We start from the raw sequence: 27655 nt of genomic DNA on the forward strand, positions 1-27655 counted from the left end.
GTTATAGCATCTTTTATATCCCAACAGACAGAAAAAGTCCTCTGTGATGTGCTACGTTAGCACATGCTTAAATTTAATCACCCCCCATTTTTCCTGGGCACTTTCTAGTGTCTAATAACTTCAGCAGGTCCAAATATAGACACTAATTGCTTACCAGTCTGCCCTGTGACCAAGATAAAAAAACCAAGCATTTAAAAAATAAATAATGTTTAGCTCCTGGAAAAACTGCTCTGTATTTCCAGTATCAGCGAATGCAACTGGAAAATTGGCAACAGCAAACAAAAATGAATGGAAAGATACCTTGGATAGTTTTGCAGAGAAAACTCCATTTTTCACACACTTCACAAGCACACAGCAGGGGGGTGGGGGGCGGGAATAAATATATATATGTAGGGAGGAGGTGTCATGGCAAACCTCGACCTGAGCAGGATAGTCTGGCCATGCAGAAGGGAGTTGTCCCCAGTGGAGCAGTTTGGCCATTTCACACGCTTTAATGCAGATCTGAGAAACAGCAGAGCCCCACAGTTGAGATTTATGGGTCCACAGCCTTGCCACAAGCATCTCAACCAAGTCATACAGCCTTTGTGCTTGGCTCCCCCTCTCCAAACATCACCTGGGGTCTTTTTAGTCTTCACCTTCCCTCTCCTGAACAGCATCCAGGTAGAGACAACTCTGTTTCATGCACTGCGTGGCACAGGGGGGCCTCAAACTTGATCAGGCTTGAAAGATTGCCATCACACACCTAAGTATTCACCACTTCTCCCACCCTCACAACGGAATGACCTTCTGTTAAAGTGTCACTGCCACCTGCCTCTGGAATGAGGGAGTTAAATGCCACTTTATTGCCTTCAGAATGCCAGACACCTGCGTGCACAGTGAAACTGGGCACATTTCCGAGATTATGTTTATAGGTGTGCTCTAGTTTTCCCTCCTGCACTCTCAAAATGATTCACAGGGACCAGCCAAAGGTCCAGGTGGCAGCTGCCTTAGCATTTGTCAGGAAAAGGGAATCCAGATCTTCAGCAGCCACGTTGCTAAACCCCATTAGAAAGTATGAGAGGCCTCATTAGGCAGACATCTTACAAACCCAACGTGTTCATGCAGATGATTTACAGGACAAGTATCACTGAAACCATTTCACCACAGGAATGCCACAGAAGTGAATTTAAATATGGGTACAGGATCAGAAGCTGCCCATGAATCTCATGATGAAGCCACGGGCATGGGAACCCTTCTCAGCCCTAGTGGTGGTGGTTTCATACTCTTCAAATAGCTGTGCCAACACCAGTTTTGGTGGAATCTATGGTATTGGCTGTTTGACAGTCTCAGGGTTAATTTCCAGTAAAAAAGTCATGGGGAGGTTAAAAAAAGAGGAGGAAAGAAAAAAGAGGAGGAGATTCTGCAAGTAGCATTTGACACTCTGAATGGTAAAGTGCAAAAAGTAAACATATATATATATACCCACACACATATACACACGTGTGTGCAGAGCCATAGCAGTCACATGCTCCAGGAGCCTCACCCAAGAACTCCAACTATTTTGACAGGTGACACACAATATTTTCACAATCTCCTCCTCTCAGGCTTGGTACTCATTAAAAGCCCTTTCCCCTACACATAACCTCTCCAAGCAGCTAACCCTTGGACCAGCATAGCCCTGATGTCTTCAACACCCTGTCTGAACTTTTCCCAGAGCAGTTCTGTGCCTCCTGCAGGAATCCAGAGAGAGGCAGTTATTGGAGGTTTAATTGCCTCACTCCATCTGTACTTAACAAAGCTTCCTGCAACATGAAGGATTTATATAAACTACAGTTAAGTTGAGGCAAAAATATCTCCATGTCAAATAAGGTCAACAATCTCAGCATGTCCATAATTCTTCATTAAAAGGAAGAAAAAAAAAGGAATGAAAAAGAAACCAGGGTAACACAGCTATGGTAGATGTAGAAATGTATTTGCCAGCTCAGATCTCCATCTGGAAACAGTCTGAATAATAGCAGCAGATAGCAGGTGACAGAGAGGACTCCACAGTGCACACAGACTATACAAAGGTTAGCAAAACACTATATACCATTGCTAAGCAAGTTTGGTATTTGCACATAAAACAAACACACAGTGTTTGCTGGGGTATGGGCAGAAGGCAACCTAACAGCGGCAGGAAAAAATATCCCCTCCCAACAAACAAACAACTTCTTGATTTCCTTTAAAGAACAACAAACTGATCCTCAGAGTGTCCCTCTGCAAACCCAGCAGAGCCTCTGGATGTGCTCATGCTGACAGGCTGCTGCTGCACCTCTCAACCACAGCCAGTGCACATCAAGATATTCTATATTAGACACTTTATTGTTTAAGGAAAAATGCATACCAGGGAAAAAGAGAAGGACATGACTCTTTATTTTGCATCAGACTTAATCCCTTTATCACCCTTATGACAGATAAAGCCTGGGCTTGACAAGTGGCTGCCAAAGCTCCATCAGCTGTCCTGTCCTGCAACACCTTCCCCATGCAGCAGTGCCAGCACTGTGAAGGGGACACTCAGCTTGGAGACAACAATCCCCAGCACCAATACAAGCTGAGGGATGAAGGGATTGAGAGCAGCCCTGTGCAGAAGAATTTGGGGGTATTTGTGCATGAAAACCAGGACATCCAGTAGTGGACAGCTGGAAAGCTTTCCTCAACCTGATGCTTTTGGTATCTTTCATGTATCTTCTGCTGCCATCTCCCTCCCTCAGCCATCCTCATCTTCCCGGAAAGCTCCAGTGAATTGTTCCTCTGCAGGTCCAAGCCCCAGGGGCACCCTCCCGTATCTTTGCCACTTAAATTACTAATTTGGAGTTTTACACACCTTCAGGAAAGGTATGTTCCTTGCTATCTTTAAGAGTATTTTCACAGTGACTCTGCAGCCCAGGTCTTCACCTGCCCAGTTCAGCCTGTTTGGGAGGTAACATTTCCCTCTCTCTCTCTCTCTCTCATGCACCCAAAAAAAATCTGAGACATCTGTGTCTGTCATCAGTTTGGACTAACACCCACTTAGCACTGGATCTGCACCACTGGAATAAGAGAAGTTGAACATCAAAGGGTTTTGTTGGTGTTGTTTTTTGGCGGGGGGTTGGTGTTGGTTTGGTTTTGGTGGGGTTTTTTTGAAAGTACACTATATCTGCACAGCTTTGTTTGTGTTGAGGGAGTGGCTGGATTCTAGGCAGCTTCTCTTTTCTCAAAGGCTTTTTGTTAATAACTAAATGAAAACCCCAGACCTGAGGTTTTCCCCTTAAAAAACATGCCACTGTGATTAAGGAGATGAAGAAAGAAAAGTCGGTCTCTCCCCAACCTAATTGTACTGAGGCACTGACTTCAGGGCTCCCAAATTACAGATGTATAATCCAAGACAATGAACTCTTTAGTCAAGGATTAGCAAACCATGCAAAACTGATTCCTTATTCAAATGCCTTGCAATTGTAAGGGCATCTGTTCCACTTTGCAAGTCATCCCAAAGGCTTTGTTTGGTGTTTTTCCCCCCCTGTTCCATTATGAAGACAGGGCACTTTGCATTACTTTCACACCGTGTAGTAAGTGCTATTGTTTAGTCTAATTGGGGACAGTCAATGAAATCCAGTAAATATTTTTACCTTATCTTTCATTCAAATGATGACACAAGCCCTCCCAAATATGGAAACAGGAACTGTTCTTATTCAAGGGCCAAATCTGTAAAAATGTAACCCAAAACATCAGGACCTGAAGAAATAAATACTTTGTACCTCCAAGGTCTAATAGGGGCAACTAAAAAAAATCATAATATCACTAACACAAAGCAGTTCAGCACAAACTATGCCAAAGCCAGGACTGGGGACAAGCAGAGAGTGCGGTGCCATCGTTCCAGACATAGCAGCATAATAGCTCTGGAAACCATTTAAAATGTCACAGGAGGGAGGATGGATGGACTGGCTGACCTATGGAAACTGAAGGGTGGATCTCAACAAAAATATTCCAGCTACCCTGAGCCATGCTGCTCCTGCAGGGCCAAGAAAGATGCTGGCCCACCTATTTGGCCTAGAAGTTAAAAGTACAAAAGAAAAATAAAGAGAGAAAGAACTCCAAATCCACCAACGTACCAGCCCCGTGTAAAAAGCTGCCAAGCTGCTCTGGAAACAGGCAGCCTCTTCCACAGCTCCCTTATCAGATCTGTAGAAGACAAACTCTGGCTGATAGCCCAGGCTTGTGTTTGTTTCCCAACACCAGATCCCTGCAGGTAACCCCAAACTTTAGCCATCAGATGCACTGACTATGTGGACCCCTCCAGGCTGCCAGCTCCAGCAGGGGCTCAGTGCCTCATCTTGACAGCCCCTGCAATGGCTAAGCCAGAGCAAGTTGCACAAGATCAGAACATAAAGTGAGAAAACAGAATATCAAGTGTCAAGAGAAAGAGAAAATGATGATAGCAGTGAAAACGATGTTTCTGCAGGAGCTGGTCTTGCACGCTCAGCAGCACTGTCAGTCACATCGAAAAGCTGCTGCTCTCTCTGTCCTGCAAGCAGTGCCTCCGGTGACAGGGTAACAGGACCGGATAAGATCTTCATAGATCACAGGGGGATGACCCATCTCTGTGCCCTTGGTGCAAAAAGGTCACTTAATACTCAGCTTCCAAAAGGCGGGGGGGGGGGGAAGTTTTTCCATAGCTGAGCTACAGAAAAACTCTGCAGAAATATGGGCCAGGAAAATCCCAGATTTTGCTGCCTCAGGAATTGAGACAGAGGTGAAAGGAGCTCAGATGGGATGGAGAGGTCTGCATACCACGGCCTCCAAGTGCCACCAACTTCTCACAGTAAGGACCCCTGTCTTCAGTTAAAACCTTGCCTCAATTCTTCATATTCTCCCTATAAATTGACAGCAGTTGTTCATACAGAATCAGAAATTTCACTGAGAAAATTATATCACACAAAGATCAAGACCTGTGTGTCTTGATTTACGAGTTCCAGTCAAGCCCAGAGAAGTATAAAAACAAAACAAAACAAACACCTGAAATACCTAGCAAGAATAGCTTGTGTCTGGACTACAGTCAGGGAATGGAAAACCCAAACTTGGTCAGTTATCTCAAATAAAAACCTCAACAGAGGCCCCAAGGATCCTGTCCTTGCCCACAGCTCAGACCTTGTTAATGTGACAGAAAAATCCCTCAAGCCAGCAGCATCTTCTCGGTTTCCACATTACCTTGAAACTGATGCTGAAATATAACAAATGATGGACATACTGGCCCAAGTCATCAGTTTTGCACAGCCACAGAAGTGCTGCTCAGAAGATCTTTATGCCTTAATGTAGCTGCCCTTGGGTAAATGTGCGTGTCAAAGGAGTCTCTCAGGCATCAGATAAAGAGATAGAGAAACAGTCAGAAGAGATCCATGAATGAATGATCTCAGCCAGAACCAGAGGAAAACAAGAGTCCCAAACAGGAGAATGCAATGAGCTCTTGATGTTTTGGTTTTCAAACCTGTTAAAATCTCTTCAATTTCTAAAAAGCTACAGGGAAGATGAACCTTAAATCTCACAATAGCAGGTCAACCATTCACCCACACAGGACTTGCAACTTGGTCTTTAAAAACAAACTGACACAACACACAGGATGGTGTTAACATCTTATTTTGCAACGACGTTGAATGACTGCTCATAATTAGACTCTAATTGTGATTTAATTGCTCTGTGATCTGAGTGGCCATAAAGAGAGAGCCTGGAGTCCCATTTCAATGGGTGGAAAGATTAACCTTTCTGTGGAAAACATAATCCCATTTCATGCCATTAAAAGGATCATATTAATTCCTGAAAATATTTATAAGTGCAAAGATGTGGCACTTTGGCTCTAACACCCATCTCTGGGATGCTAACTCAAGGCTCTGGAGAGGATGGATGAGCAGTTTGCCACAAATGGGATCAACTCCTAAATCCTGACGAGTACCACACTGTTAATTCAGGCACAGTAAAGATAAGGTCTTCCTTGCAGCAGTACTTTAATACAGAGATATACACATTGCACAATTACTAAATGCAGCACTACTTTAAAGAAAGAAGATCATTGACTTGTAGCAAAAAATATTTGAAGTGATGCAAAAAAAGAAGAGATTCTGCCTGTTTCAGTAGTGACTAGCCCTGCACAATGCTCATCCCAGCGGGTCTGTGTCAAAACCAGGCCTCACAAATTTAAGGCACATGGATGTCTTCCAAGCTCTTGGATGGCAAATCTTTTCCTCCACTTCAAATCCACTTGGGTTCTAAAAGAATTTGGGTCAAATGGAAAAAAAAGACAGAGAATTCACCATGCAAGTGACTGGCACTCAGCTGCACAAAGACTAAAGGAAAACACTTTTTGGAGCTCATGCGTGACACTGCAGAGGTAAATTCCCAGAATAAGCAATAGCTCACTCTCTAAACAGCTTTTCCCTTTGCTGGCCCAAGAGAGGCAGCTGCCCACACATCAAACCAAGCACAAGCTCTGCTACATCTCAGGGCAGCACACACGCATCAGTGCTCGCTTTCGGGCTCTGCAACGCCAGGCACCAGCATAACCTACTTAGCGTGGGATGTTCAGTGTCACCCATGAACAAAGTGATGCTTTGCTTCCCAGGGTCTGCCAAACGACTGAACACACAAAAAATTACGGATGCATCAGCTTTTGCGGGGTTTGGTTTGGGTTTGGTTTGTTTTCAATGCTCTACAAAACCAAAACATCCATGACAGCAGTTGTCTCACAAGCTGTGCCAGGAAAACAAAAGGAAAAGGTCCTAACAGCAGGTCATGCCAGCTTTTGGAAAGAAGCTGGTTTCGTTCAAACCCATACACAAAACTGGTTTCAACATTTCATGATCACCTCATACAGGCAAATGCCAGCCTGACATTGAAGCATTGAGTCACAGCACCATGTTTCAGAATTTATCTCAGGGTCAAGTTAATGTTTGAAAAGAAACAAATGCAGCTGATAGCACTGGGTAAACAGTGATGGTTTCTGCTTGGGATCACGCCTGCTCCTGTTTGCCCTCTGTGGGGCCAGTGAACCCCACACACACACAACTTCTCTTTACTATGGAATGATCTCATCCACAAAGTACCACAAAACTGATCTCAACACCTCCTGGTTTCAGAACAATTGGTAATTTAGGGCACTGGATCCTGAGAGTTTTTAGGAAATCATTGAACACAAAACTGAAACAATAAAAAAAGGCAAAAGGTTGTAGTCAGGTTGGGGTTGGTCTCTTCTCCCAGGCAACCACCACCAGAACAAAAGGACACAGTCTCAAGCTGCACCAGGGGAGGGTTAGGCTGGATGTTAGGAAGAAGTTCCTCATAGAAAGAGTGATTGGCCATTGGAATGGGCAGCCCAGGGAGGTGGTGGAGTCACCATGACTGGAGGTGTTTAAGAAGAGACTTGATGGGGTGCTCGGTGCCATGGTTTAGTTGATTAGATAGTGTTGGATGATAGGTTGGACTCTATGATGTCAAAGGTCTCTACCAACCTAGTTAATTCTATTCTATTCTAAATACAGTAACTTTGACAGTATCCCACATCAAGTAACTGGCTTGGTATGATTTGGCAGGGGTCATCTAACCAAGGACTAAAAAAACATAAGAAGCTGCAATCCAAAATCTCTCTGAATGAGCTCATCTCTCACAGAGAGAAAGAAATCCCAGACATCTTGCCATAAACACAATACAGTGATTTTTACAGATACAGCCTTAAATCTTTGCTTGTGAAGAACATCATGATAAACTTTTGTTCTGTCATGCTGGCTTCTGTTAATGGAGATACCCAAGAAGAAAGAGTGTGCCTGATTTTACTATTGATTTGTTTAAGGGAGCAATATATTACTGATGTATCCAAGTCAGCTATTTTGAACACTGTGAAGTGTATCCAAAGAAGCCACAATAATCAAGATACAACTGAAAAAGAAATCAGTGTGTTCAGGCAATGCCAGCTTCACACAAGAATATGTGACCATCGCTTCTATAATTCAATCTATTAACTTCATACTCTCAGACCAAGTAATAATAAAAATGCACTTATTAACTCCAAGGGAGTTAATTGCCAATTTCATCAGAATTTAGGCACAGATGTAAGACGGAAACAGTCAGTCATAAAACCATTACATGTTAACTGAGGGTTTTTTTCACACATTTGACAGTTCTGAAAGTTACTAAGATACATGGTAGCAGATCCTTCCTCCCTCTTCCCAAAACTCAGAAATACACCCCTAGAGCAGCCTTGCTCAAACTTCACACTAAAAAAAGGGTGCACGTGGGGCAAAGGAAAAGGAAGGTTTTGCTTAAGCTCTTCAGCTTCCTTCACTCTCTCACACAGGGCAAGGGAATGATCAAGGAATCCCCTATGAGCAGTATTAAATACTTTTATTCCAATTAAGAGAATTCATATAGGTTCCCCTTTTTGTACTTTGTGGGAGCCTGTTCAAACTTACAACACACAAAAGCAAGAAAAAAACACTGCATGTGGACCTGTAAGTCTATAAACCCCAGTTTAATGACAAAGCCCATGCACAGCCTATTCCACCTATGTTTCACATCCTAGTCTTGTCTTCGAAGTGCAAGGTCAGAACAGTTATTTTCTCTGCTCATGCTTGCAGATGACAGACTTATTTATAGTAAATTTCCTGTTTTTCCAGCCTTGTAAATGTCACACAAAATAGACAAGGCAATAAAATGTATACACTTCCAGGCTAATGCTGCCCTAGCATTTCAGCACCAGTCCATTAGGTGCAAGAACTGGGAAAAGTGGAAGAATTACAGTTTCTGAAAGGGTTTACAATTTTCACACTGCCTGTTCCTGTTGAATGACAGCTTCCAACCCCACAAGGAGATTTTTAATCAATGTAGAAGTAAGCTTTTTTAATTAAAACACTCTCCTTTTCTATACTTATGATCTGGATCCACCAGGGAGATCCCTGCTCTGTGCAAAGCAGCACAGGGATGCCAGGCTAGCGCTGACAGACCACAAAAATATACATATTTCTATTCTACATTCCTGTCTGGTAAAACATTTGGGGTTTTTTTTGATGCAAAGGTGGGGCAGGGAGGAAGGAAAATATAACCCCACATTAAAACCAGGGGCTTGGTTCTCCTGTCAGGGTAAGGACAGTCCAAGGTTCAAGTACCTGCTCCGACTCCCTTGCAGAGCTTTGAACCTTTTTCCAGGTAAACCCAGCCAATATGCTAAAACTCAGCTTTCTGCCCCTTCTTCTGACCATTTCCTGGAGCTGAGACACATTTACCACTAAATTCTATCATTTCTGATACATTCCCATGATGCTTTTCCATTTATATAAACTAGGATTTCCAAAATAACAAGCAGTTTAATGAGACATTGCTTGTTTGGGAAGGGTTTGGGTTCTTACCACCTTCCTTCATCCACCAATACCATAAGCTGCATTTTAGCACTTCTGCTAAAACAATCAGGGAGCAAAAAAGAACCTGCCTAATTTCCTCACACTTCTCTTCATGCTTTTCTCCCCCTCCTGCCTGGGTTGGGAAACCAGCAGTTCAGTTTCCCTCCCTGTTTCCTCGTGAAGCCAAAAAACCGCAGCAGGGAAAACACACATTTATTTAAGAGAAACTGATTTTGTTAGGAGTTTGACAGTTTCCTGGAATATTTCTACTGGCCCTTAGAAATTGCTAACAAGTAACTGTGCTTTGGTACAACAGCTCCGGGGCAGTTTTGAGCTGACATTTCCCCAGAAACGGGGAGCAGGTGGCTGAGGGGGACTGCTCAGCCATGGCTCAGCTCCTCCCCAACACCCCTTTGCTGCGATCTGCTCCAGCAAGAGAGGTTCGAATGATGGCTGTGAGACAAGTGCCTGCAGCCCTTCAGCTCTGCACATCAGTGAGGCTAGGGACAAGACTTCAGGTGACGTTCCTGCCAGCTGGCCAGAAATTTTGTCTGCAGTGACCAGCTGGTTTGAACCAAGTACAGAAAAAAATGCCTCTTGCACCAGCAGCCAGAGCAAAATCCCCAACTCTGAGATGCATCCAGACATGTGTCTGGATGACAAATAAACTTTCCCCTAAGGAATCTCTTAGGCAGTTCCTCCACTTGGAGCTGATCTGGGGTGCTCCTCCATCCTGCACCCCTCCAGGTGCCCAGCTGCAGCCCTGCTCATCCTTGCTCATCAAACCAACCTCAGCGGCTGAAGCAACACCAACAGTTTCCTGGAACGAAATTCAAGTCCTGCCCTGGAAATTACAAGCCCATTATCCAAGCCTGTTACACCAACCTGTTGAGCGACTGTTGTGCGTACACGGATGTGAAGTGCTGGGTTTTTTTTTAATCCCCATGGGAGGGCTCTTCCTATGCATTTCCCTAGCCAAGAGGGAGATCTACCTGTGCATGCCTTCACCTGTGCACTGCAGGGCTGGGAGCACGGATGCGCCCTCACTTAGGGTAAATCCGGGGGGCAAAAAGCAACCCCGCGCTGACTTGGAGTCGGAGATGCCCTAGTAGGAGGGTAAGAGCTTCCTCCTTCCCAAGGCGGGCAGCCGGCAATCACATGCTGCACTTTTTGAACAAGCCTCCAGCCATCGCGCAGCAGCGCGGCTGCTCCAAAGGATGCTCAGCTGCTGGACAATTTCTCCCACATTCCCCCATCTGTGGGTCTGCCTTTGCCGCTCCACGGGTCACCCCGTTCACTGGGCTCCCTCCCTACGGCCCATGGGCGCTCCTGCCGGGAGCGCTGGGGGCTCGGCGGGTGCCTCAGAGAAAGTCTCACGCAATTCCTCGCTGTGCTTAACGCAGGCTGGAAAACTGCGAGCGGGATCCCGAGTCAGGACTACGAGGTGGCGGTGCCGAAGTGCGCCCGGTAAAGGTGCGCACACGAGTGTATGCAAACCTGTGGGACTGCTCTGGGGGACCCGCGATGAGCCGAACGTTCGCCTCTCCCTTCCGCACCGCACTCGCCCTCGGCCCCCCAGCACCACCGGCAGGGCCCCTTCACCACCTCCAGGGCAGCGCGCGGCGGGACTCCCCCGCCCCGACCCCCCGCAGCCCCGCGCCCGGCCCGACCTCGCACCTTGTCGGACGGCTTTCACCACGATGGGGTCCTTGCAGCTCCGGATCACTTCCAGCACGTCGTAGCGCGGCAGCCCCGAGACGCGGACCCCCTGCACCTCCAGCAGCAGCTCCCCCTCGCTCAGCGCCGCTTCACCGTCTCCCACCACCGCGCCCGCGTAAGGGAATTCGCCGTGCTCCGCGCCTCCGAGCAGGACGAAGCCCAGCTGCCCGCCGGGCCCGCGGGTAAGGGAGCACTGCCGCACTCGGCTGGCCCAGTGGTTCTTCTTCTGGACGACGCGCGACATAGTGCTGCGTGGCCCTCCGCGCCCGCGGAAGCGCGGTAAGCAGGTGCGCAGGGGGCGCCGACCCGCCGCTTCATAGACCGACTCGCCGCCGGCCCCTCAAGCCATCGCCACCGGCACCGCGTCCGGCCCGCATAGCTCCGCGCCCGCGGAGGAAACGCACCCACCTCCCGCCTTCCCCTCCGTGTTACTAGTAAAAAAGAAAGAAAAAAAAAAAATTGAAAAATTAAAGGAAAAAAAAAAAAAAGCCCAGAACACAAATCCGGCTGGCCCTCGCCCTCCCGCGCCGCTCCTTGTCCCGCTGCCCCTCTCCGCGGAGCGCTGCTCGGAGCGCGGAGGCGGCGCCTTTAAGGCGATACAAAGCCCCGTTTGTTTTGTTACACTTGGGTCCGTCCCGCTCCGCCGCGCTCCGCTCCGCGCCGCCGGCGCAGGCGCCCTCGCACACCCCGCCCCGGCCCGGCCCGGCCCGGCCCCCGCCCGCCTCCCCGCCCCCGGCACGGCGCGGCGCGGCGCGGCCGTGCACGGCCTCCCGTGCGCCCCATGTGCGAGTCCCCGGCCGATCTCGGGCTCGTTTTCCTTCCCCTCCACCGGCACCAGTGCTCTGGTTCCGAGCGCCCCGCACCCAGGGACAACTTTTCCAAAGGGAAAAAGTCGGTGCCGATGGAGGCCAGGCGGCGGTTGGGTGAAATAATTCATGTCCCAGCAAGGGGCCGGGGAGCACAGGGCTGTGCTGAGAGCTCTTCCAGAAGCTCAGCCCCAGGAGATGCTCGTGTTTCAGGGTAATTCTTTGCTTTCCCCGGGGGCATTTCGAGGATTTTCCAAGTTACAGACTGCTCACCTGTGCTTTCCAGGAGGTGTTACAGGAGAGGACACAATGAAGTACAAGTCCTGAAGAAAAGTTTGTGCAAGCCTATCATTGAAACGGTTTGCACAAGGCTGAGGCAGAGCTGTGCTCCTACCCCTACTTCTTCATGTTCTGATTGAGTGCTTGAATTTGTAATGTTAATAATGTTCTTATGCTTTATTTTCTTCCTGTAATTGTTTACGAGCTGGGCTGACCTATAATGAAGTCTGTCTGCTGGGGAAACAGACATGCAGTCGTTTGTTTGCCCTTGACCACAACTGTGCAAAGTTACCCAGAACTGGTGCAAAACTCAAACGGGGAAAAGAAGTCCGCGTGCACGTACCAGCTGTCCCTTCCAGGTCATGCTCCATGCTTCCAAACCTGAAAGCTAGGCCTCATTTTGAGCAGTCTTATGCATGACCGAACCCCTTCCAGCAAGGAATTCACTTGTCAGATGTGTGCGTGCCCTATTTTGCTGCTAATCGGGACTGAGAAGTGACACAGGGAAACAAAGAGCCTGCTCCTGCTGTCTGTGCTGCCCAAACGTCCATGCTGCCGGTACAGCCTGCAGACTTTCCCTGCTGCCTATGTTTCTCTCTCATCTCACATCTCTCAAGCCATGCATGTACTGAAATGATCGGCGATGCAGGAGAGCCGGCAGGCTTGGGGAGCCAGTGCACAATAGCTGGGGATGGAGCTCAGCCCAGTGGCCTCAGGTGCTGGCCAAGCTGATCAGCCAGGCTTAGCTTTCAGACCTCCAACAAGGGTGACAGGAGTACCTTGCCTACCCTTACATCTGTCCCACATGAAGTAAGTTAACCTGTCCTTGCTTCACACCCTGCATCCCCATCTCTCCTTTCCCCCTGGCCAAGACAGTTCAGTTCTGGAGTCCTCAGCACAACATATACATATATCTGTTAAGGATGGTCCAGAGAAGGGCCACAAAAATGATCTGAGGACGGCAACCACTCTGCTGTGAGGACAGGCTGAGAGAGTTGGGGTTGTTTGGCCTGGAGAAGTAAAGCCTCTGGGGAGATTTTATTGCAGCTTTTCAGGGGTCTGTTAGAAAGATGTGGGCTGTTCAACAGGATAAGGGGTGATGGCTTTAACCTAAAAGAAGGGAGACTTAACCTGATTATATGGAAGAAGTTTTTCATGATGAGGGTAGTGAGACACTGGAGCAGGTTGTCCAGACAGGTGGTAGATAGACCTGGAATCATCCAAGGTCAGATTGGACCAGGGCTCTGAGCAAGCTGCTCTGGTTGAAGATGTCCCTGCTTGCTGCAAGGGGATTGGATTAGAAGACCTTCAAAGGTCCTTTCCAACCCAAACCATTCTATGATCTCTCATATGGCTGTTTCATAAACCCCCCCATCACTGCAGGCTCTGCTCTGTCTCTGGCCTGAGTGACACAGCCACCTCCAGGCAGGAGAACCAAAGGCTTTGTCCAATGTGACATAGCACAGCAGTGAGCCAGCTCCATCCCCGGTGCCTCAGGCACCTCTCTCCGGGGCTCTGTGAGAAGCAGATGGGACTGCTAGAGTTCAGAAAGTTGGACTAAGTGCCTGAGCCCCTTCCAAGGAGCAGGACAGTGCCTGCCTCCCTGGGTATGAAGGGCACATGCAGAAGGAGATTCATGAATTTTGAACTCCCTGCTGTGCCTAGCCTTTTTTTTTACTTCAGTCTAAGAGTTTTTTTTCCACGTGGAACTTTAATACTTAATTCTCTCACACAGCTGTGCTGTGCTATGTTTGAGCAGCAGGAATTGCCTTAATACCTGCTTCCACTGCCTCTGCAACTGGCTGCCCAGTTTTTCACTTTCAGGATGACAAATGGTCTTTACTGTACCTGGACCAGTAAAAACTGGGTCAATGATCAGGCTAAATCTCCCATGCTCAGGAGGCCCACGATCCCTGAGGAGCAGCAGTATGGCTGGCAGGGAAGGGTTTGTGTCGCATCTGCACGCCAGCTGATAGCAGTGTCACACGTATGAGCTCACAGCGCAATGAGACTCTTGTTCACAGCTGAGAGCTGGGTGTGACGTATTTTCATCACCATCATTTTGCAGGATGTGTTATGTGACAGCCCAGCTAAGCTAAAATTCATCTGGGATCCACGTGAGCATCACATGAGCTGTGGCTGCCCTGAGTAGATCTTACAAAACTACTCATGTCTCATGGAAAAAATTCTGAAGAACACCCTTTAGAAAAACAATTTTGCCAGTAAAATTTAAGAGATGACAGACTTCTGAGGGTTAACCTTCTGTTTGCTTACAAGTATTGCAACCCTAAGGGAAGAGTGAGCTGTTCCCATCGTAATCCTAATGCCGTGCTCATGTCTGGGCCACTGTGTTCCCCAAATTGTTCTTGCTGGTAATTAACAAAACCCACAGACCTCAGCCAGAACTTTCTTGTTTTAAGACTTTCCCTGCAGTTTTGCTCCATGACCAACTTTCTATTATTTTATCTCCCAGTTGCATCCAGTAAAGAGCAGTTGGTCAAGCAATTAATCAGGATATCCCTAGATCCTAGAAGCTGGCATCACTTGGAACAGTTTAGATGTAGCCAAGATCTTTCATTGCCCTCATTCCCAGCCTCATTACTGCCCAGCGCCTTAATGCTGCAACAAGACAATCTCAGGTCATAGTTACTCCAGCCACCTCTATAAGAGGAAGCCCTTGGTCAGCCACCAACAGTGCTGAGCCCATGACCTGTGGCAGGGCTACTCCTGCCCAGGAGAGTCCCTGGCACCAGCCCAATAGATAATCAGGTCATTACAACACAAAAACCTGTCTTTGCATTCCAGCTGCACTGCTCAGCCTCTCTCCCAAGGGACAGTGGTCCTGCATTTGCAGGGAACTGATTTAATGATTAACACACCATCTTCATCTCCTAACAATTGCACTTCTGATAACAGCACTCTCCTTTTTGCAAGGGTCTCTAAGCACTTTATAAACATTAATTAGCAAAGCTTCTCAGGGTGCTTGGGGAACAGTTGAACATTAACACAGGGCAGAGAAAAGCTCAGGCACATCCCTCATCTGAGCAAGGGTGGCTGTAGCTGTTCTACCTCATCTCTAGCTGCTGGTCCAGCGTCACCTCACACAGGATCATAAACTCTTCAGCAGCTCACAGCCTGTCACAGCACTTCAAAACCCAATTCAGTCTGGCTTAAAGCTTTAAGCAGAGCCCAATTTTCTTGCTCTTTGGTTTGCAGTCACCATGGTTTGGTGGCTCATCTGTCAGCAGCCTCTAAACTGTTGAGATGAGTGGGTTGATACTTTCTTCTTCCCTCAGAAAGGTGCTCTGCATGCATTGGTGCCTTCTACAAACACACAACAGCTAAATGGTTCCTTCAAATAGGATATTGACCCATGGCCTTGGTCTCATAAGCATCTCTGAAATTTCATACTGTGTCCTGGATTTTAAAATGGGTCAAATCTCACCTAAGCATCAAATCATTCTCTCATATTTCATACAAAAACTAGTGAAAACCACGTTTTCTCTTGTTGTGGGATGAAAGCCATGTCTAGTCACTGAGAATGTTGTGGGTTTATGAGATAAAAGTTCAGAGCCATATGCTCCCACCAGAGAGTGTAAAAAAAAAGGAGAAAATAAAAGATTATACTGATTAAGGCTACAAGCAAAAGTAGAGATTATTTGATACATCAGAATTTATTCTTGATTTCCAGCTAAACCCCAAAGTCTCAATACACTGACATCACAGGGCTTGAGGCTTGGAAGGTAGAATAGAATAGAATAGAATAGAATAGAATAGAATAGAATAGAATAGAATAGAATAGACCAGACCAGACCAGACCAGACCAGACCAGACCAGACCAGGTTGGAAGAGACCTTCAAGATCATCTTGTCCAACCTATCATCCAACACCACCCAACCAACTAAACCATGCAACCAAGCACCCTGTCAAGTCTCCTCCTGAGTATGTTGGTCTTGGGAGAGAATGACTTTAAATGAGGTCCAACCTCTCAGACATTGAGGTTTGCTGTCGGTACCCTCATGCTACCCGCACCTGCCAGTTAGAAATCCAGGTGTTGCTGTGTTTCCCAAACAAGAGTTGTTTTTCATAATAATCCCACCTGCCTTTTGTTGGAGAATTTTCTACGTGGCATCCAGAGTTTCTTGACAAGCTGGTAACGCTATCTGGTGGCAAGGAGGAGGCTGCTTTGAGTCCTGGCTCTGGCAAATGTTTCAACTGATGATTCACTTCCAGATACCAACTGAATTTGTATTTGTGAGGAAACCTCCCAAGTGTCCAGACACAAGCAGCTCTGGCTAGAGCCACAGGTCAACCAGCATGAATAACTGCTGCCTAAGATCATTCACAGAGCTGGGCCAGCAAGCCCCACCAAAGACCACACCTTGTCCAGCTTCCTGCAGTAGGGTGGACAGAGCCCCATCCCATGGCTTGCTCACAATGAATCTGTGATCACCTAAGAAGAAAGACAACTCACCCACCTCTTACTGGAATCCCCTGTGTCACCTTCCACTACAATTTATTTCAAGAGTATCACACACAGTAGAATATAATGCTGAAGATCAATCTCAATATTAAGACACTCGGGGGTATTTTTTAGAGGGCCATTAATATACTTCTTGAGTGTTTTAAGTCCCCAACAGCATAAATTAATGCCTCCATAAAACATGATCTGTCATATTCTGTGGCTTAAATAACAAACAACAGAATGGGGAGATTGGGATGGTGTTGAACTTATTGGGTAGAAGCACAGGGACACAGAGTGACCACCTGGCAGCAGGTACTGGCCTTGGGGTGTCCTTAGAGATAGCACGAATCCAAAAGTCATTACAGAAAGGAAGATACTCAAAGAAGTCCTGTGCAATTAAAAATTGTAGATCTCATTACGTTTCATTAGCATTTGTGCTCCTGCATTTATTAGTCTCTTTCAGGCATGTCTTCCCTGCAGAAGCCCTGGCTGTTCAAAGGAATGATTGCTGTGGGTGAGGCTGTTTGGCAAAGAGGAAGCCAGGCTGCTCTCAGCCTTCGAAAGCTCTTGAGAAGTCGGGAGCAGAGGGGAGAGGGCACAGCCTGTTGGTGACAGCAAGGATCAGATTGACTTTGCGAGGGAACCTGAGGCTGCCACATCTTTCAACTTTCATCCATTCCAGGCAGATTTTAGGTGAGGGGAGGTCTGCAACACAGGAAAATTTCCAGTGAGTTCCAGACAGAAGGGGGGGAAAGGAAAAAAAAAAAAAAGAAGAAGAAATAAAAAAGTCTTGACTTTTCTAGTCTTTCTTGACTATAATCTAGTCACAGAAGGAGCAAATTCTTTCTCCTGGTCTGGTAGATATTAAGACACATTCTTCCCTAGGAATTTTCCTTTTGCTATTTTAATAGCTCCACATGGGTTACCAGAGACTTTTCAGCAGACAATAGCTCTGCCCTGCGAAGATAAGCTATCCCAATTCATCTCTCTCAGCTGATAAGCCTCCCCCTTTCTTCTTCTGCAGCTAAAAAAAGAGTTTACCTCTGATTTGTGGTGTAAAAACTCAACACAACTGCCCAAGGCACTAATACTCACCCTTCTCACTGCAGATCTTGAGAGTCTTATTCTCTCCTCCTTTATTACCCTTCTACTTTCCTGTGCAGATACACAGAGAGCCTCATCACATCCTCAAACCAGCTCTTCTGAGGCTAATGAAGATTCCATTCACTGACTTTCCAACTTTCTACTCAGTACTACCTCTGCATCCCATGCTCTGTATCTCCTATTTTCTCTATGTATCTTCAACATATAAACTGTGCTGCTCATTCCCTCTAAAACTCCTGAAAACTAGCGGGAGACAGCTAAATCAAGAGAGACCATAAAGAGGCAGAGTATGAATCTTTCAAAGATGGTGGATGTTGAGTACATTGATAGTCCCTTGTGATGGATGTGTGTTTGAGTCTGATGTCTTAAACATGGTAAAAAAAGCTGTGAATAACTCAAGTCTCTCCGTAGCATACCCTGATTCAAATAGCTTGAGTGCAGCTAATTAAAGGTGTCAATCTCATGATTTGGTTTGAAAATAAAACCAGGCACAAAGGCCCAGCTTCCCAAAATGATGTGGCACATGGGATTGAATTCCTGCAGCATCTTGTCCGTCAACTCCAGTATCCAGGACTCTTTTACTTAAAAGCAAAGAACTGAGCCAGAGAATATCAATGGCAATTCTGCACACAGAATAAATAGCAGAAATCACATTTTTTTCCCCTCTCATAGAAACTCTGACCAGGAGAAGATGGCTATAAGCAAGAGTTTATTTCATCCTTACAAAAAGTTTGCCCAAGTACCCTCAACACAACTAAAAGAATAAAAAATTAGCAATAAGGCACAATGATGGGACAAGCCAAGGATCTGGAGCAGTATCATTATGGTCTCCCTTCAGCAGTGAGGAGTAGCTGGGAGTTCCCTCTCTGGGTCATAACTGTACTTCTGGTGAAAGCCACAACAGACAAGGCAGCAAGACACAGCACAGCCCTGATCCTGCAGACATCTGGGGCCTGGCTTCTTTTTGCTCGTGAGAGTAAATTACAGGCATCAGACAAGCCACATGTGTAAGGCTGAGCACACACATCAGTGTTCTCAGAAGCAGAGCCAATTAACACACCACAAGATATCACTCAGTGATTTGGAAGATACACAAACCCTGGTTTGCTTTTTGAAGCACTGAGGCAGAAGAATTCATGGTGGTGTCTGACTCTGTATCTTCACAGAAACATCCCTGATCAACTGACTGCTTGCTAGTCCTGCAAGAGTATGTTTATGTTGAAGTGGCATCTGCTGCATGTATGGGCTTGGTCCAACAAAAGCAGCATCTCAGATATGAGACACTGCTCCTGCAATGCCATACGCCCTATAAAAGGTCTATGATCATCCTTACTATTTATATATAAGAACAGCCAGAAGCCTTGGCTGGGATAAACAGCTCCCAGGGCTAACCCAGCCAAACATAAAGGGAGATGCTGCTTTTCTCCAAGCAGCTCCAAAGAGGGATTCAGGGCCTGGGAGTAGGTCAGTGGCAGTTGGGATTAGGATTCCTGACTCCCTGCCTGGTGTCCTAATATTAGCTCACATTGTCTCCCAGACTGTCTCGTCATCCTTTCGCATGAACCGCAGCCCGAATTAGCACGTCTCGCTGCCTGATCTGCCAGCTCCTCCTGTGGGCTAAAGTAATCGGGGGGCCGAGCAGACATCATGGGAACTGCTCTAGCAGAGCGTGTGGGCTCGGTTATTCCTCCAGCATTGTTTGCTCTGCATTTTCCCAGCATCATCACAAAAGTATGATGGGCCAGATCCTGGAGCTGGGAATCCCAGGCCGTATGCTCGCTCCTGCTCCAGCCTGGCGTTGCGGCGCAGAGATGAAAGCCAGCGCAGCAGTGGCTCTGCTGGGAGCCAGCTTTGGGAAGAAGTGTTAACAAATAAACTCCAGTTGGGTGGCAGATGAGCAGACCAAGAAGCAAGCAGCAGTGCTAGGGCTTGTACAACCACCAGCCCATCCTTGCGGCACATGCTGGCCTCCTCAGTGTATTTACAAGTTTCCTTCCTTGTTTTGTATTCAGCAGGGCAACGGGCTGATCAGTTTTTGTCTGCCACATGGGCTTCTTATCTCATTGCATCCTCCAACTGTGAGCTTAGGGCTGTCCATAAAACATACAGAGGACCCAGCACAACAGGGCCGTGGGCCGATGGTGTTGTGAGCCAATGCCTGCAGTGAGTTTCAATCAGGTTTGAGTCAAACTCCTCCTGCTACCAGGGGTTGATGGCATTCATTTCCACCAAGCTCCTTAGCTGCTCATGGAGCAACCCCCACCTCTATGAAGTGAGGCTTTGATCAGAAGTAGAAAGATATAGGGGACTCAAAACTAATCCCATCTTGATTCTGGGATATCCAGCAAACAGCCACTACCTCCTCCCCAGGTGAGGGACTGGTTGGAGGACACAGAGTTAAGCAGAGAAGCAGGTAAAATAAGAAGGGGAGGGCGTGGGAGAGCCTGGACCTCTGAAAGCCAGTTAGCCAAGTCACAGGACTGGTTTTATAAAGTGCATGCAGGGTCTTGGACAGCAGTAAATGCAAGAGAAGCAACTCATTGAATATTATCCCTTTCTGGCAGCCAGATCAGCGCAGTCAATTAGCTGTAAAATATGAATCATGTCTCTGGCAGGCAGGCTTGAAGAGGAAGCAGCTCCACCTTCCTGCTCTGCCCAGTGGAGGTTAAGGCATCCACTGCATGGTTCTGCTGACAACAGCTTGCCAGATCTGTCATGGGCAGCCACCACAACAGGAATAAATCAGGATACTGCTCTCATCATGCAGCAGGAACTGATCAACTCTGAGGCTTCAGCATGAGGTCATGGAGGCTTTCCGCACTCCCGAAAGCCTGTGCAAGAAATCCATCCATACAGCACCACATATGGGTGGACATCATATCTCCCACACATTCCTCAATGCCATTTAGCTGCTAGGTTAATTCCACTCATTGCTGTAGAATTAAGTCTAAACGCTCCTGACTTGCATCAGATAAGCTTTTAGTTGAAGACCCGGATCCATGGAAACAGAACTGCATTGTGCAATGACAGACACACTCTACTGCCCAGCAGAGGACCAAAACTGGAAGAAAAGAGCCCACAGGAGGATAATACATGGTGAATTGTTTGTGCCTGCTTTTGGGAGCTGTCGCACCCCAATGACTCTCTGGAGACAGCATCTGAACTAATAGAGTTGTCTTTGCACTTCTAATGTGTTAGCTATAATGCTGCTCCTGGCATAAGTGTTCCTGGTTTCCATCTCCTGTATGCGTCACTAGGCCTTGCATCCAACCTTACCAGCTGGAGATGAGTCGTCTTCATCCTCCACAATAGAGCAGGGATTAGACTCCCAGCAAAGGAGAAGGCTTGGCCCAAGGCCCATTTCAGCATGTCGATAATTTATAAAAATACATTGCTCTCCAGCCAAGCAAGTTGCAGTGCCTCGATGATTCAGCAGAAGTGCTAGAAGGAAATATGGATGTGAACAGCCCCTGTAGGAATTCTTGTATAATTCTACACTAAAATAAAATGTTCTGAGCCCAGCAGAAGGATGGAAAGTGGGAATTAAGGATCCTTCCTTCTCTGCCTGGAGGGACTCATAAAAGCTGGTAAATTTTCAGTGGAGTTTCAGGTTGGGAGGGGAGAAAGAGCAAAGGCAGAAACCAGGGAGGGGGAAGATCTTGTGGTGAAGAAGGAAGTGAGACACAGCTCTGGGTTTTGTTTTGGCCACTTTGCACAGGCTGTAACTCTCTTATCACTACAAATGTGAAAATCTTGTGGGCAAGTAAGGAAAAAGTTGGAGTGAGAAACCTCTAAAAACACATTTCCAGAAGGCAGCCTGGGAAATGGAAGTATAAAGAGCCAAGGACAGTTCCAAAGCTCATCTGAGCACTTTGGATTTTGGATGTGATCCACATCTATTTTAAAAAAGAATGTGAAAAGGAAATATAAAAGGAAAAGCACCATGCAACTGACCAACACAAATTCATTTCTGAAAAGCCAAAGACAAAAGATTCATCTGTTCTGACCTCTTCCAATTCATTATCCTAATGTGGGCTTCAGTACCACAGTTAGCTTTTGCCTGCATGCAAAGTCAGCAGAGATGGACATCCCTTGCCCAGGATATAGCAGCTCTGCTGAATAGATGTCAACAGGAGATGGAATGAAGGGGGCCAAGAACCATCAAACCTCTGTGGTAGATTTAAATTACTTCAAATGTAGTTACTTGACAAATTTTTGTTAGCTCAGAAACACTGTCCAGGAGAGAACAGATCCTCTACTCCTCGCTTTTGTCATTGGAATCTAACACCCACTTGTCCTGCAGTGCCCAGGAGCACTCTGTAAGGTCAAATGGCCATTTCTGAGCAACTTGACCCAATGCTGGACTCACACCTTGGCATGCAGAGCAGCCTCTTCCTCTCCAGTGATATTTTCCAGCCTGCTCCTGGCAGGGATCTCACATTCACCTGTGTGCTGCTTGGCAGCCACCCCACAGCTCAGAGAGGTGCTCAGCATCCTACAGCATGCAGACCTTGCATGAACCCAACTCTGCCTGCCTGCCTGCCTCCCTGCCTCCCCGGCCTGCTCTGTGCCTGCCTTCACCGCTGTCAGTTCTCTACACAGGCAGCAGTTTCATCCTTCGTTTCCTAAAGAAAACTCATTTACATTTACAGGTCTGCAGCACAGACCTGATCCTCTATCCTTACATCCACTGGAATTCCACCATGGGTGTCCAGTTCTGGGCTCCTCAGTTTAGGAAAGATGTTGGAGGAACATGTCCAGAGAAGGGCAATAAAGCTGATGAGGGGTTTGGAGCACAAGCACTATGAGGAGAGGCTGAGGGAGCTGGGGTTGCTTAGCCTGAAGAAGAGGAGGCTCAGAGGAGACCTTATTGCTGTTTACAACTACCTGAAGGGTGGTTGTAGCCAGGTGGGGGTTGGTGTCTTCTCCCAGGCAACCAGCACCAGAACAAGAGGACACAGTCTCAAGCTGCACCAGGGGAGGGTTAGGCTGGATGTTAGGAAGAAATTCTTCATAGAAAGAGTGATTGGCCATTGGAATGTGCTGCCCAGGGAGGTGATGGAGTCACCATCACTGGAGGTGTTTAGGAAGAGACTGAATGGGGTGCTTGGTGCCATGGTTTAGCTGACTAGATAGTGTTGGATGATAGGTTGGACTCGATGATCTCAAATGTCTCTACCAACCTGGTTAATTCTGTTCTGTTCCCTGGTAGCCAGGGCAGGCTGTTGTACCCAGACTATTGAAATTCCCTGTATTTTAATTCTTCCTGGTTTTAATTGCTGCTTAGCACTGACATTTCAAAGGGATGCTTCTTTGCTCCTTCTTTTGTGCAGAGCCTGTTTGTGTTTCTTTTGCTTGCTGCTGTCTCTTCCCTGGAGCCCTTGCTAATGAATGCAGCATGCTGATGACCTCTCCATTATAAATAGTTTAATATTTTTAAATAAATATGGGATGGTGCCACGATTGTGTGGGTATTTCATCTTGCCTGCAGCACAAAGAGCTGGAGCTGACAAAGGCAACCACAGCTTTATTTGTCATTCTGTTGCTTGTTTGTCATAGAAAGCAAGCGAAGGGGCCAGGACCCTGTACTGCAACATGCATCAGCAGATGTGTTATTCTAAGTATATCAAAAGGAGCTGCACCCCATCCTAGTGAAGCAGATGGATGCAATAAAGAGAAATACTTTTGGGTTGTTCTTCAGTTACTTGAAATCTGCAGGGCTACAGTACTATTAGCTGAGCCACAGAGTGGATCAGAGAAAGGTATATGGTGGAGTGGGGAGGAGGACAGGCAGGAATTCTGCTATTTCCACTGCAGTACAACAGAATCAACTCATTAGCCTGACATTTAGCTGATATAATTTATTCATAATTTGGGAGTAAAATTTATCCTGAGTAATAATACCAGAAAATCAGAAACCAAACCAGCAGTGACAAAGGAAAAGAGAAAGGGAAAGAGCCTGAGTTCAGGTCAAAATTTTCAACATGTTAATTAAGTTTTCAGCCCATCAACTTCTGTTGTCCTAATTTCCTTTCTTTCCTTCTGGGTGCATCCAGATTTCTGCTATATGCAGATCATGTGAGCTAGATCCAAATTCACTTGACCCTCACAGTCAGCTTCTCGGGCATTAAAAAGCTCCTAGAAAGTCACTCAGATGGTACCCAAGAATTGCTTTCAACAGGCAACTCCTAAGTGGCACAAAGCCAGGACTGATGCTCCACTACTTCCATTCCCAGCCTACAATTTTACCAAGGCATGGGGTGTGAACAGGGACTGCTGCCAGCACAGTAATTTACAGCAATGCAATCCATCCCCATGGACAAGGAGGAGCAGCAATAGCTGATACCAGCTGTTCCCCAAATGTTTCCACTGACAAGTTTGCTTCTGGGCTTAAAACCCCAGCTTCCAGATTTGAGAAACTCACTTTTGTGGTTGCAAGCTTCCTCCTGCAGCCCAACATCCATCAGGCTTGTGGTGCTGCCTTGAGGGGCACCTCTCCCTCATGTCCACTTCCCTCAAGCATGAGTGCCTGCACAGCCAGCCCCAAGGATATGCCCTCCTACCATCTGCAAGCCACCTAGCTCAGATAAGCACCTTTCCCCTGCTAAGCAGCCATCTGAACTCCACAGCAACATCAGCCTTTCTCCCTTTGAGGCTGGCCCTTTGGAGAGCCACTCAGCCCATGCACACTGTGGACCTTTTGCACAGAATCAAACAGCCTCACACAAATGGATGGAGAATGAAGGTCACAGATATTTTTAAGCAACTTCACTTGAAGATTAATGAGGAGACAGCCTGAGCTATACACAGCCTCTTGGTTGCTATTTCTGGTCTTTTTTTCATGTGCAGCTTCCTTCAGTGATGGTGTTCTACAGCAGTGGTGTAAGGAAAGATGCCCTCTTCACACACTTCAAGCCTCACCACCACACATGCATTTACCCCTGAAATGGGGCTACTGTGCAGCAGAGCACTGTTAAAAACACCACACTTGCATGGCTTGGGCTACAGCTGTCAATATTAGGAATGGCAGAGAAAATGAGTGACCTGATGAGGAGCAAAAGATGGCCACCAGCTCTCATGCCCCTGGATTTAAAGAGGGGAAAACATGTAGTGAAAAAGATCCTTTCAGAAAACCAGCTTGGCAGAAAGCAGTGTGACACCCACCTCAGCCAGAGAGCTTGGAGTGGGAGCTGAACTCAGAAGTACAGCAGAGGTGCAATTACCTAATTGCATCGAAATGGTGTCATTTATTAAGTGTTTTGCATGGTGCCATGGCCTCTGGAGGAGACAGTCACCTGCCCTGGGCAGCTATCCCCACGCCACCCTGCCAGTCAGACTGGCTCCCATGAGCCGGGAGGGTGACAGTTTGGGGGGGCTGGGGGGAGGGGGGAGGGCACAGCCACTTCACCCTCTCCTCCCCTCCCAAATAGCCAAATGGCTGCAGTAGTTCTGGTTCACCAACTGCCTGAAATAAACTGAAATGAAAAAAAATATGAGCTGTGCCCTGTAGATTTAAACTTCCCCTGTGAGACAGGGTGGGCATAAGTACTGTGTTACTAACCACAGGAAAACCAACCTGAGAGCACTGATTAAGAAAGTGGAGGGGTGGGAAATAAACCATTTTCCCCATAGTTTTTGAACTGCAGTTCACAAAACATTAAATTTCTAATTATAAGCCCAGGAAGTTTTCATATAAAAGTGACTCTTGAGACAAAGCATAGCTTTTTCTGCTCATTAAAATATCCCCTTGCCACAGTTTTCTTGCCCTTAATCCTGAACCTTAAGGTTTTTACACATAAGTAGGTAATTAACACAGATTTCTCTCAGTTATACAGCTCTTGCAGCATTGCAGGTCTGGCTGTACTGGAGTTGGATGCTGTTGGATGTTGAGCACCCCCAGACCTCTTTGGGTAACAGGGCAGTGAGGTTCAGGTACTGTGTGGTGACCTGGGTCAGACTGAAGCTTGCTGGAAAGCTGAATTCTTGCTCAGCTGTGTTGAGCAGAAAGGATTTCTAACCAAAAGAGATGGACAAACCTTGAGGGGGATACAGGGAAAGAGAAGGCCAAATCTTTGAGGACATCACTTCCCCAGTGAGAAACTGCTGCAGATCTGCCCCAAACACTCTTTTCTCCAAGCAGCCAAGCCATACCAACTGCTCTGCATCACTGCAGATACCAGTGCTGCACTGTAGAAAACCTTCCTGGCAAGCTGGAGTTGGTGATAATGAGAAGATCTACAGCTCTCAGTTGGCTCAAAGCAATTCTCCACTCTGCAGTGTGCATCAGGGATGGGTTTTGTGAAGCCAACTGTGACAGGGACGAATGAAGTTTCTGAGCAGATTTGGATCCATGGGGAAAACAAGTTTCCTTGCTGCTGAGCCCCTAAGTGAAATATCTTTGCTTCTGCAATGCAGAGATCAGACCAGTCCCTCTCAAACACTGGGAATCTCAATCCTGGAAGCAAGTAAAACAACCTCCAAGTAGCCTCAGAAGAGGAGGAGTAAGTTCATTACATCAATGTAATGATGATTTATAGCAGCTTGCACTCAGAGGTACAGCTCACAGCATGCTTCATTTTAAAAGTAAAGGCTTTCTATGAGGTATTTCCAATTTAAAGGAGAAAGGATGGAGTTATTTGCCCAGATTTATGCACCCCACCAAGGCCAAGCAAGGCTTAACACCCTAATACCTGCCTTCCAGCCCTGCTTGGCCGACTGACAGCCTCCTCTCCCTTTGCATTTGAAATGTGAATACATTAAGTTCAGGGTTTTCTGCATTTATCACAACAAATCCAGTCCTCTGTGCAGTCACAAGTGTTACAAGGCAGGAGAGGCTGGAAGCAGCTTTCTTCATGTGTGAAGCAAATTTCTCACTGATACAATACAACCTTCTGACCTTCAAGCTTGGAAACCAGCACAGAAGGACTAGGAAGCACAGCAGGTCAAATCCTCCTTTTCCAGCTCTAAGATCAAGTCCAAAGCCGCAGCTTGAGGAGATCTGAGCCCTTTCCTCCAGCACCCAAGGAAGACACTAGAATCACCTTGCAAAGCCAGCTTTTGTCTCTGCCACCCAGTCCATGGCACAGCTCCAGCAGCAGGACCTTCTGTGTCAAGGGACAGCCCCATGGGACTCTGGCATCCATGACCACACACTACCACTGCCTGCCCCAGCATCAAGAGACCCCAACTCACCTCTCCCATCCCAGAGGCTGCTCTAAGGCATGGTCCCCCTACTGCCTCCCAGCCAGAGCAGAGCAATTTGCTCATGGGACTCAGTAATATTTGCTCCAACCAACCTGGAGTAGAGATAAGTGCCCATAAGCTCCATCTTGCCAAGCTGTGTGTGAACAATTGCTGAGTACATAACAGCAGGTTTCCTACACAGCACTGCCAGTAACTAACTCATTTCCCTCTGAAGCTGAGGATGAAAAATAAGATGCAAACCCAAATTGTACTGTGTTTATGTACATAACTCCCAGCGCATCTGGATAAGAGCATGCCTGTGGCCTGCATTACGCTGCATCTGATTCTCATTAGGTGCTTGTGAGTCCTTCTTGCTAGGGTTTGATTGCTCTCCATGACACATAGAGTTATAGCCAGCCTGTTCACTCTCTGTGACTGCCCTGGTGTGGCCAGGGACTGCACGGTCTGACACAACCCGCTCTGAGCGGATTCCTAACACAGCTTCTCAAATGACAGCTGGAAGTAAAGCCAGAGCTCTCCAAAGTGAATTTTGTAAATTGGCTGCTGGGGCTCCACTTAAAGGAACCAAGCCTGGAGAACGGGATGAACTGAAGGCAGAGCCTGCACATGGCCCCAGAGCAGAGCATCCCTCCCTTGGCACCAGCCAAGGCTCTGGACCTAGCCAGTACCTGGAGCTTTTCTTTAAGAGTTAAGCTCAGTATGGC

General features: G+C 47.0%; 1 protein-coding gene across 24 annotated transcripts in view; it reads right to left on the reverse strand.

Annotated features, from left to right (window-relative positions):
• MAGI1 (membrane associated guanylate kinase, WW and PDZ domain containing 1) overlaps window positions 1–11749 on the reverse strand; it is a 372565-nt gene extending 360816 nt beyond the window's left edge. For 7 of the 24 annotated variants that reach the window (XM_068154302.1, XM_068154309.1, XM_068154299.1 and 4 more), the window contains exon 1: window positions 11052–11744. In XM_068154302.1, the coding sequence (XP_068010403.1) occupies window positions 11052–11337 (286 nt within the window). In that variant the 5' untranslated portion in view covers window positions 11338–11744. Of the gene's footprint in view, window positions 1–11051 lie in introns of all 24 variants that reach the window. The other 17 variants (XM_068154301.1, XM_068154300.1, XM_068154297.1 and 14 more) reach the window with 4 other exon arrangements.
• Window positions 11750–27655: the final 15906 nt, after the last annotated feature.

Source organism: Melanerpes formicivorus, unplaced genomic scaffold, assembly GCF_026170545.1.
Source record: "Melanerpes formicivorus ecotype bairdi unplaced genomic scaffold, bMelFor1.0.p_v2 SCAF_28, whole genome shotgun sequence".
NCBI lineage: Eukaryota > Metazoa > Chordata > Aves > Piciformes > Picidae > Melanerpes > Melanerpes formicivorus.